Below are 12,373 nucleotides of genomic sequence, written 5' to 3'. Positions count from 1 at the left end.
CTCTCTCTCTCTCTCTATTTCCAGTCCTTGCGGTGCACTCTTTTCATTCAAACATATCACCTAACACCCCTTCCTAAAGTTGTTTTCTAGCATTCTGTTCTTTCTCTGTGAGATGGTACTGTCTTCAAGTACACAATTACACAGGGGAGTGTCTGCACAGATTGACATAAAGATGTCTCTTTGCATCTGAAAAGCTGTCATCAGGGCAGAGTTTTGCCATTTTTTCTACCATTGCCAGCTGTCAACATTTATTTGGCCTTGATATGTTTCAACACGGAAGGTGATGAAACAAGGTTTTTCGTCCCTCCATATTTGCCTCTATGTTTTTTGTTGTTGTGAACTGAGTGTGTACTTGTGCCTACGACTGTGTGCATGTGTGTGTGTGTGTGTGTGTGTGTGTCTGTGTATGTGTGTGTGTATGTGTGTGTGTGTGTGTGTGTCTGTGTGTGTGTGTATGTTTGTGTTATTGTGTGTGTGTGAGAACTGAGTGTGTACTTGTGCCTACGACTGTGTGCATGTGTGTGTGTGTGTGTGTGTGTGTGTCTGTGTATGTGTGTGTGTATGTGTGTGTGTGTGTGTGTGTCTGTGTGTGTGTGTATGTTTGTGTTATTGTGTGTGTGTGAGAGAGAAAGAATGAGAGAATGAGTGAGAGAGAGCATGCTTGAGTATGTCTGTGTGTGTGGAAGTGAGTGAGTGTGATTCTTGTTCCTCAAACACCTTCAGTCTGGCTAATGAGGAAATGAGAGTGGATAATGAGACCACACAGGAATTGTCTTCACTCAAAATTAAGTTTAGACTTTTTCTCCATCTCAAAACGGAGAACAGAGTTGTGGTTTGGGGGAAGCGTGGAGGTTGAACCAAGGCACACAGAATCCACCACTGAACATTCAAGGCCCAAAATCAATGGTTATTTGGTGGCAACATCGATGACGCAGTCATCCCCTGAATACTTGCATCTAATTTGACAAAATGTCTTCAAGCAGTGAATATTCAATTTTAACGACTTGAGAATTGCACAGATAAGATTCTTAGCTCTTAAGTATCTTAAAACTCTGCAGTAATTACACTGAAAGTCATTAGAGACTTGCTCCAACCTGATGCTGATTGTAGCATTAGCTGATGTATTAGCAACCTGTAAGCTGTCCTCCATCTGTGTTGGAGTCAATAAGATGAACAGCCTATAGTTATACAGTTATACTTGCCTTGCACGACAAGTCCTGACTAGTAGCTGTAACGTTATAGTGTGCTAACCTCCACAACCCAACAGTATTCTAACAGTATTCTATTCTAGTATGCTAACCTCCACAACCCAACTGAAGGAACTGTAGGGGGTGATGTGGGTTGAGGTAGAGTGAGTGTGTGGCGAGCAGGCAGAGCCTCGGTCAGAAGGCTCAATGGTATGGAGTGATGACACGGAGATGGCAGGTTTCGGTGCAACACAAGTGAACTTTATTTGAGTTTCAATTAATCTGTTCTTTTGTTCTTTACTTGTATGTGTGCTGCATCTAAAAGGAAACAAACAGAAAATGGAGTAATCAGTGAAATGGGGTAAATCAGTACAGATCCCAACTCACAACAATAAACTGAAATCATATGGCTATATAAGGTACAACTAAACAATACTTGACATCCCAAGTAAACCATCATCATCTAATCATCTCTCACTCCAACACACCAAACCAACAAACAAAGACCTTAACTTTACACATGATGGCAGAGCTACTCTACAAACTGATAAACATCACAAAAGTCATAGTGACTGACAATAGTGACTGACAATCATACACATTGGGCAGTCACATTCACATGGTGAAAATGGGCTAATGCCTTGTACTGATGTTTCTTAGGTTGAGTGTTTGAATCCCCGTTAGAGCTTTAGGATTTGTCATTTAAGATTCACACCATTGAACAGCACCTGAATGACATCAGCCAATCACCATTCACACTCATCAGTTGCCAAGAATCAGAATGCCAGGACTCTCTATTACATTTAGGGAAAGCATACATTTAACAATAAAATGAAGGGCTTTCCTGAAAGAGTACACCTGAAAACTTGTCGAAATTCTGGGGCAATTAGACATTTGTAGAGAAGAACACTAATGGATGAAATATAAATATGTAAGGGATAATGTATAGAACGCCGGTCATTTTGGGGAAAAAAAGTCCCGACAGGGCGAACCGGACCCCGACGCGCCAGCGGAGGGGTCTTGTTTCGCCCTGTAGGTACTTATTTTCCCATAATGACCGGCGTTCTATACATTATCCCGCTTATTATACGGCTACTTGCCAAAACGAAAAAATAAACTCCATGATATGTCTCTTTACACTTATTTGTTACCGTTTCGTCGTGGCTTTTGCTGAGAAACAAATAGTTCGCAACACACGCTGAACTTGAATCAAACATTCTTTAGAACACAGCTGATCAACCGTCTGCTTTCACTTTTGAATGAAGTTCCAAGCGCAAACTCCGTTGCCATTGACAGTGGTCATTCTTGTTTTCAGAGGTCCTTTCCCAAGAAATAATGACCGCTAGAACTTTCAGAAATCCCATTCAAGTCAATGGAGCATTCTACTTGCATTGTGAAGAGCCGTATAATAAGATAGACTTAATGATGAAGGAAAAATAGTAAACAAAGAAGTTCCCCTAAATGTCAGAGTGTCTCAGCATTCTGATTCTTGGCTACTAATGACTGTGTATGTTGATTGCATGATGTCATTCAGGTGCTGTTCAATTGTGTGAATCTTCAATAACCAATAGCATTCGAGCATGAGCCTAAAGCTCTACCAGGGATTCGAACTCTCAACCTAACAAACACCAGCATTATCCCACTGAGCCACTGCCAATCCTAAATAATGGGCAGTCACATTCAAATGGTGAAAATGTGTGTTGGCAAACACACATCAAGAAAATTCCTAGCATACATTTGACAATAGAATTAAGGGCTTTATAAAAAAGAGTAGAGATCTGAAAATGTGCACTGTTAATGGTATCCACCTAATGATGGTTGTATGGTTGTTATCCAAGGGAAAAAAAATACTCATATAGGAATATAGGTGATATAGGAGAAATGGGCTGAGTGGTCGAACTTTATTAGCCTATATCTGTGAAATGGAACAACATATCCAAATTATTTTGATAACTTGTGTGAGGCTTGGTCTAAACATTGTCTGTGAGAATTGGTGAAGCCTGTGAAATCTTGGTGAAGATGTGATAATTTTTGAAGCCTGTGAAACTTTTTATGATGTTTGGCTTTTCTCTGAAATTGTGTCAAAAGTAAACATTTTTAGACCATAAGACCAGGGCCAAAAAGATGCATCTGAATTTAGAGATTAATATTATGAAAGAATTTTGAATCTAGGTCAATCTGATAAGGATAAATTAGCATAATTAACTTTTTTTTTCCAATAGCACCACCTTTGGGTGCAGTACCCCAAATTTTGGGTTATGGGTAGAGGGGGGTACTGGTAACCAAACCTGAAAATTTGAAGAGTTTTGGAGTTACGGTTTAGGCTGCAGTATGACTTTTACAGAATTTTGGCCAAAAATGAACGGTACAGAAACAATAGATTTTCTTTGCTGATTTTCTTAGCTGCAGGACCCCTAATAATAGTATTTCATTTGCTAAAAACTATATTTAACCAGTTCTCTCACCCCTTTATATGGCATAGAGATGCAGGTAACAGTTCTGCTCTGTTTGTCTACCCAGTCTCTGTCCCAGTGTTATATCCATTTGAGCCACTAGCCATGCAGGGCTACAAGTGAGCATTCTAAATATGTGCTGACTGGCCCTCCATTCATTCATGAAGACACAATGGCCCCAGTACCACACCATACCAGCCTGACAGGACAGAAGGGCTGAGCGTACACTGCATTTCGGTCGTTGCTTATACCTCACCCAAAGCCTACACATGCCAGTTATGTATCCATCAGCTGCCTGCCTGCAGCCTACAGCCTACTTCCAAAACTCCAAAGCTGCTTGCTGTCAGATTTGGTTCCGAGGACACAAGTTGCCTATTGTGTATCAACAACACTCAATAACAGTTTATGTGATGTGTTAATCAATTAAATTCCCAACAATTTGACAACAGCTAGTTCTGGAGTAGGCTATTCAACTAGTCCACTTGCTTGCGAGACTCAGGCTGCGCAGTCGGCACCCGCTTCCTTATTTGGGTTTTGGGTTGCTAGGTTTTAGCCTATTAGCCTGACAAGCCAGACCCACATTAAAATGTAGGGTCTGGGCACTCACCGTTCGCAGTGCTCAGTCCAAGGGGCGGGATAATCAGTTGTCTTTCAAATTCCCTCTGCACGCAATAGGACAGTGCTGAGTCCCATGCGTTTTCCCACCAGCGGAGCTAGTTGGTTAGTTCAAACTTTTGCCAACTTAAAACAAGCTTAACTCGTGTCACACTGTTGGCCAACAGCAACATCCATCTTCTTTGTTTTCAAGTAGCAGGGAATTCAAGCCAAACCGTTGCAACTCTGCCATCAATCATTATGTTAAGCCTGCCTAACGACTCTATACACGATTTGATTGGCCTGATAGAAGTTTAATTTTTCGAGCTCACAAGCCAACGGAGAGTTGCTAGACTAGCCCTGGAAGCAAATGTAATTTGCTGCCGCTAGGGTGCGTCTAGATTTCTAGGCTATTAGCCTATGACAAATCGGTTGAAATTGAAAGTAAGTGATCGTGTAGACCTAGGGTGTTTTCCGGGAGAAATAACAAACCAGGAGGGTGCCGGAAGATGTCCTTGAAATATGGGAGAACCCGGGAAAAACGGGAATGTTGACAGGTATGCATCAAAAGCATAGCAGAGGGGTTTTTTTGGAGGAGGAGATTTCACTAACTGAAAAATGTTCAGAAACTGCAGTTTGCAGCTACACTGCATGCAGTGAACCAAATAAAAAATATACAGTAGTAGCGTTGAGACTAGAATGATTATGCCTAGACACTGGCTGGCACCTGTCCTGGACCCCAGGCAGTTGAGGGACCTTGCTGTCTGCATTAAAAACTTTTTCAACAACAAGAATTTCCACTTTGAGACCCCTCTAGCCACAAAATGGCAGTCCCCCTAAAGACACCTAGACAAGAAAGTGCAGACAGTGGAGTATGAAATAAAGGCTTTGGACTAAGCTCAAACTTTACCCCATAGCCTCCAAACCTGTTGCCTGGAAAGGGGCTTTAGCCTCACACTGTGGACATCCCTACGGCTCTGAAGAAATAATCTGTACCTGAAAATCATCGAGCATGCCTGTCCAGCATCCAGGACCAGGGTTCTGTCAAGACAGAATTTACTTCTCAGTGAACTCAGTGGGTTTACTCCTTGTGCACAGAGATTTGTGCCCACAGCCCTCTTCCTCAATGTAGACTGGAAAAGAAACAAAACGTTTTTTAGTAAACTGTCTGATTGAGAGAAATGTCAATAAATCAAGACAAACTAGAACAAACTAGATCTATATCAAAGCAAAGATTCACTTAAATGCTTAAATACAACAATGCTTGTTTGCTTTTGTGATCATCTCCTAACAGACTTCTTGCATGGCGCAGTGTTCTTAGAAGTCATGCTCACTGTGTTTAAATGAGAGTATATCTCTGCATGGGATAGAGATGTTAGAGCACCTCATTACCATTCTATTCATTATGCTTACTGCTGCATAAATCTGCTATGTCCAATAAAGAACCACCAGCCCTAATATCAGTGTGAGCAGATCCATAGACAACCAATTGTCCCACAACACCACAAAACAAACAGCTGTCCCACAACACTACAACACAAACAGTTGTCCACCACAACACAGACACCAAAATACACCCATATGCATAGGCAACAGTAGCACAACTATAAAGCAATGGCACCACAACACATACGGAACCCAGTGACAGGTGACACAATGAGGATATACGCAATCAAACGATGTGGTCCTGGTAACACAGGTGCTCTACCTCAGCAGTCTCAGGTGTGTGACCTGCCCTGGACTCCGTCTGCAGGACATTGACCCCTGGCATGACCTATGCAAACCTGATTGGTGTCCACAGCGGGGGAGTCAGAGAAACTAGAATGCAGAATATTCTGGAGGCAGTGAGAGGGTAAGACCTGATTTTGAACTAGCACACAGTAATAAGGACAGGGCATTATGCATGTTATGTAACTCAGGACTATCTGAAGTAAACTTAATATGTTGGCATGAAAAAATACATTTCCCAACTTTCAACATTAACAAGCAAAAAAGAAAAAGAAAATCAGACAGACAGTCTGACAGAAATCATCACTGTAATTGCCAATCATTAATCCCCCCTTATGCCTCAGTGCTATGTGGTGAATGCAAAAGTGAAGTTCAAGACCTTCCTGACATTTTCAGAGAGAAGAGGAGAGAGAGAGAGAAGAAGAAGAGAGAAAGAGAGAGAGAACAGAACATAAGACCCATGAGATGGAGGGCTGCTCTGCAGCTTATTGGAATCTACTCGGAGATAACAGGGAATCAATGGCTGACCCTGGCACAAAGATCATCAGACAGCGAACCCTCAATATGTCAGAAAAAAATGTGCCGTTTCATGAAAAAATAAAAATGGAATGAAAACATTCTGCACACCTCCAACCTTCAACGGACAAGAAGAGAAAAGAACACAGTGACAGAGAAGAATCTGAAGTCACACTTTTGTCCGCTGTCGAAAGAAAAGATTTATGACACGATAGATTTATCACCCAGTATTTTGTTAGGGTGATGGAGAATGGAAGTGTTCTGCCTTGCTGCTGATAGACTTTCACACAAACAGCAGTAAATATGGCAGAAATTTCACACCTTCAGTTAAGAGATTTCCTCTCAAAAGGCTCGACACTCTTTCTGTTTCATAACACCTCCTTTGAGCTACATAATGCAAGTTTGACAGCAGCAGATTTAAGTAGCTAACACTGATTTAAAAACAGTTATTTCTGAAAATCAACTAAGATAAGTTATGTTTTGGCTCATGAGGGAGAACACCATAATCACAAAAGCTGAACAAATATGAGTTTAACAATGCAATGCTTTTCACCCTCAGATCTGGGTCTGCATTTAAATGTTCAGGAAATGTTCTGGAGAGCAAACAGCTACCTGTTCCAGGCTTTCAAACGACCCTTTGCAGATGTACTGGCCTGGACAGCCCATACACAGCCCACATGATCTATGTAGGAGCAGCAATTCGGAGACCTCACTACATCTCAAACAAAACAAAACAAACAAACAAAACAAACAAACAAACAAACAAGATTCTGGCTGATTCAGAAAGTTGAACCTTTTCATTATCACTCACTTCAAATATGAAAGGACATATGCCTATACTGACCGTATAAATATGTAAGACTTCTCTTCTAAAAAACATACTGGTCCCAAGGAAAAAGTTGCTGATAAATTTCACATTGGCATCTCCCCAGCCCCCCTCCCACCCCTGTCCTCCATAGCCACGATGGGATTGAGAGCTCCTGCTAAGGCTAACAAAAGGTATTTTGTCAGAGTGGCAAAGAATCCTCCCCCCCGGAGACAGCAAGCCAGGTACGTGTTGCACCTGATTGCGTGTGGCCCTCTCAGCGCCTATCAAGCCCTCAGTGGACCTCATCTGCATTGAACTGTGCCGCAGGCAGAATCAGGTAATCAAGTCAGCATGCTGCATTGCCAGCGCTCTAACCTCCTTTCCTTTCCCAAGCATTTCTCAGCAATTTGGACAACACACACACATATACATACACACACACACACACACACACACACACATATGAGGGGCCGTCTAGGCCTTAATTCATACTTGGTCTTACACACACTATCATAATCTTGCACATACACCACGCACACTCACTATTATAGTCATTTTACATGTATGTATGAGAGGGTATAGTCGTGTATGTGAGAGAGTATAGTAGTGTATGTGAAGGAGTATAGTAGTGAATGTGAGAGAGTATAGTAGTGTATGTGAGAGAGTAAAGAGTATAGTAGTGTATGTGAGAGAGTATAGTAGTGTATGTGAGAGACTATAGTAGTGTATGTGAGAGAGTATAGTCGTATATGTGAGAGACTATACATGTGAGAGAGTATAGTAGTGTATGTGAGAGAGTTTGGTAGTGAGAGAGTATAGTAGTGTATGTGAGAGAGAGTTTAGTAGTGTATGCGAGAGAGTTTAGTAGTGTATGAGAGAGAGTATAATAGTGTATGCGAGAGAGTTTAGTAGTGTATGCGAGAGAGTTTAGTAGTGTATGCGAGAGTTTAGTAGTGTATGCGAGAAGGTATAGTAGTGAATGCAAGAGAGTATAGTGAATGTGAGAGAGTATAGTGGTGTATGCGAGAGAGTATAGTAGTATATGTGAGAGAGTATAGTGGTGTATGTGAGAGAGTATAGTGGTGTGTGTGAGAGAGTTTGCATGAAACGGAAGGGAGTTTGCATGAAACGGAAGGAGTTTGATTTCTCAGTTCCTGATTGGTTTGTCAATGTCACTTCTCTCTAGCTAGCCAATTAAAATCAAGGAAGGGGTGGGACCTACACTGTCAACAATGTTCGTGTAGACCTAGTGGTCGAGGAAAAAAGGAGGAGGACTAAATATTAAACTACTACTGCAAACCGAATGCAAATTAGGCTACAAAGACATGAGGGGTGCCTATTCTATTGTAATTATGACCGCCGCGCAGAAACAGATACACACACACACACACATACATTCACAGTAATCATACGTATGACACATACTCACACAGTAGAAATATGTACGCTTGCACAGACACATACGCAGGTACACACACAAGCGCACGCACATGCACACGCACACGCACGCACACGCACACACACACACACACACACACACACAACATAAACATGAACATGCACACATGCACACAATTCAAGAATTTCTCAGAATTATGAACAGGCAAGATGGAGGTGGGGTTGTATAAAATGAATTTTACATGTGAAATCTATGAACTAATCATGTTTTGGTACTTGTTGTCTAGCAGATATCAGTGAGAATTGAGTATGTGTGGATAATGCAATTATACCCTCTCATACAATTATACCCTCTCATACATACATGTAAAATGACTATAATAGTGAGTGTGCATGAGTATAGTGGTGTATGTGCAAGATTATGATAGTGTGTGTAAGACCAAGTATGAATTAAGGCCTAGACGGCCCCTCATACACACACACACACACACACACACACATACAGTACACATGTGCACGCACACACACACACACATGCACACACAGGCACACAGATACCACACACACACACACATGCGCACACGCACACACACACACACATGCGCGCACATGCACACACAGGCACACAGGTACCACACACACACACACACACACAGTGCTTAGTGATTTTTCAATTTTCTATTCCTTTTGTCATGGTGGTTAGTATCATGGTGGTATTGAACACTTAACTATTTAAGTATTTTCCCAGTTTCACAGTGGAATAGACAGACATGATAAAACTGAAACATATGGTTACACTTTACTTGACAGTGTCGACATAAGAGTGACATGACACTGTCATAAACAGTGTCATAAACATGTCATACACATTTATGGTATAACGCTTCTGTTATTAAGTGACATTCGGTTTTTGTCATAACAAGTTAGGTGTGTGTGACACACAAGTGGTCACTTGTTTGGACATAGCCTATACCAACAGTTTGAGTATAAGAATGTCTTCCTTGTCTTCTTTTTACACTTTTCACATGACCACATGAACAATGTTGGTGGGGAACTGAAAATGTGGGTGTTTGATACAGTGTCATTTGTAAAAAAGGAATCGACACTTCCTTCATAGCAGGGACTTGTTATTCATTCATTCATTCATTCAGCATGTCCTATAGAAGCACAGTGGGGATTGGGATAAGGCTACCCCAAAAATCAGCAATTAAATGTGAATACTATTTGAGAGCAGAAATGGGGAATGTGCCAAGGCTTCAAAAATTGTTATTAGGAAATCAACACAATTGGGTGACGTATAGCTAACTTAGTCAACTTCTCTATTTCGCTTTGATTTCCTCTTTGCTTATTCACCGGCACCAAAGAAAGAACCATAGCCTACGAATACAGTAGGGCTTTAGATCGGATGGCTGAAGATAGAGAAATATAATGAAGAGAGAAGTGTGTGTTTGGCATCTGCGGAATGGAATCTACCTTTGTGCTTTTAGGGGTGTCGGCTACACTAGATCAAAGTCTGCGCTATGGGGCGTGCTTATAGTTGTTGTCATACTAACTGTGAAAGTGATCGTTTAACGGAGATATGGGAATCATTATCCTGTGGTTTTAAACTACTCACTACTGCATAGTGTAAATGGAAAGAATTGGCTTCTCCATAGGCCTACATAATGTGGACTAAAGAACGCAATAAAATTCCTGTGGTGGGGTGGGTGGTGGTCAGAAGAATGATTAGCCAAGCTGACGTCCTGTTTACATAGAGAGACAGACGGGGTGAAAGATCACGTTGAAATGTGTCACTCACAGTCGAGGTTCAGTTGCTGTCCAACTCCAGGCAAAGATAACCAACGTGAGTAGAACATTTTGCCTATTTTTAATCACCCGATTTGTATCATCAGGGCACTTGTATGGCAGATTACATTATTTACCCAAACCCTTCTTATACATGTACAGGTCATGTTAAAAACGTATGAACTAAGCAGAGGGGGGAAGAAAACTGTGGGCTACATAAGCTTACTCAATCAGACAATTATTGTATATATTGCTATATTGTTGAATTTTTCTAAGTTTCCCTTTGCTGACGGTAAACTTTTTTTGTGTCATGTTAGGCATATGGATCCGTTCACTGAGGCAACTGCAAGCGCGGCTATAAAGCAAGTCGCAAAGTCTTTAGGGTGCAAACCGACCTCATTTAAAGTTGCCAGATTCCTTGACGATATCGACGATTTGCGTCACCTGCGTGAGCAATTTCTCATTCCTAAAGTGTCACAATTACCGCCGTGTAAGTAGATGTGTCTTTTATTTTCAATGGTTGTGTTCATGTGAAGTTGTTGAGTACGTTTTTGCTGTAAGCTGGTTTATGTTGTTCCTTGTGCATATGCAAGAGAGCGAGTCTCAAATAGGTCAGGTGACATATTTCTGCACGGGTCATCTGCATTTTTATCAGGTGCAGCCTCAGGTGCACACCTCTGCATTGCATCTTTTTTTCTGACTCCTTTTGGGGACAAAGAACAGTCTGTACCCAAAACGAGGATGCTTCATCATCGATGAGTGAATGTATTGCACTAATGCGTCGTTAATCTTACCGCAGCTGACCCCTCTCTGGTTGACGGCGCGGAGGAGTGCCTCTACTTTGTGGGAAACTCATTAGGGCTGCAGCCAAAACTGGCCAGACAGTACCTGGAGGAAGAGCTAGAGAAATGGGCACAGATGTGAGTTGTGCCAGGCTTGTCCAATAGCATCGTTATAATGTGTGATGATGGGAAGGTCTTTTATGATTTTGTTGCTTGTGCATTGTGTGTGTGTGTGTGTGTGTGGGTGTGTGTGGACAAGCCTATCATATTACTGGCGGATGGCTGCAACTAATTAACCCCCCTCCAGTGTGTCAGCGAAGAAACAACTTTAGATCTCCACATTTCCATTCCTCAGCTCTGCTACAGTGAAAAGACTATCTGCTGCCTTATGGTAGTTTCACAGTCTCTGCACCTGAATCATCTGTGTGTTTCTAATTCTGTTGGTGTTGGCCGTCTTTCCAGGGGTGTGCACGGTCACACGGAGGGCTCTCGTCCTTGGGCCTGGGCAGAGAACAACATCGAACAGCTCATGGCTAATGTCGTAGGTAATGGAACCTATAGCTTTTATAACGTTACACATGATAGATATTATTATTATAATTATACTCATACTAATTATTGCAATTATTATAATTATACTATACATAATTATAATGGGAAGATACAACTGCCAGTCATATGACATGGAACAGTTTGCTTAGTATGAGGCTAGATTCGAACAGAATCCAGTTTGTAAAAGTGTTTGCTAAAGATTGCAGCATCATATCATGGTTGATTATGTCTGGGTATTAACGTGAAGAAATCACATTAGTTGACATGAGATTGATGACATATATATTTATAAAGTCTAATGAGACTGGAGATTATGAGATGGGGATTTAACAACAAGTATCACTGTGAATTTTATCCTTAAAATGCAGAGTTGTTTCCCTAGTCATAGTGGTTCGTGAAGTATTCATCAGTTTTACCATTGCATCATTCATAAATGATTGCAATTGGGATTAAGAAGTGAGAAATTTTGGATGGCTGCTAAAAGCAAACGCTGTCCAAACACCATCAATGTTGTATTAGTAGTTTTTGCTGATCAGCTGTGAAAATGAAATGTGAAAAATCTTACCACCA

At 41.4% G+C, this 12,373-nt stretch overlaps 1 protein-coding gene across 1 annotated transcript in view; it reads left to right on the top strand.

Annotated features, from left to right (window-relative positions):
• The first annotated feature begins 9,998 nt into the window (after window positions 1–9,998).
• Window positions 9,999–12,373, top strand: part of kynu (kynureninase) — a 12,181-nt gene continuing 9,806 nt past the window's right edge. Inside the window, exons 1-4 of the mRNA XM_076303421.1 lie at window positions 9,999–10,527; window positions 10,787–10,959; window positions 11,269–11,389; window positions 11,714–11,796. Coding sequence (XP_076159536.1) covers window positions 10,791–10,959; window positions 11,269–11,389; window positions 11,714–11,796 — 373 coding nt within the window. The 5' untranslated portion in view covers window positions 9,999–10,527; window positions 10,787–10,790. The remainder of the gene's footprint in view (window positions 10,528–10,786; window positions 10,960–11,268; window positions 11,390–11,713; window positions 11,797–12,373) is intronic.

Source organism: Alosa pseudoharengus, unplaced genomic scaffold (assembly GCF_046254945.1).
Source record: "Alosa pseudoharengus isolate Yale_2024_CS ecotype anadromous, Long Island Sound unplaced genomic scaffold, YU_APseudo_1.1 YU_APseudo_1.1_scf_24, whole genome shotgun sequence".
In the NCBI taxonomy this organism is placed as follows: domain Eukaryota; kingdom Metazoa; phylum Chordata; class Actinopteri; order Clupeiformes; family Clupeidae; genus Alosa; species Alosa pseudoharengus.
Note: the sequence above shows the minus strand (reverse complement) of the source record. Positions and strands in the feature narration are given on the sequence as shown.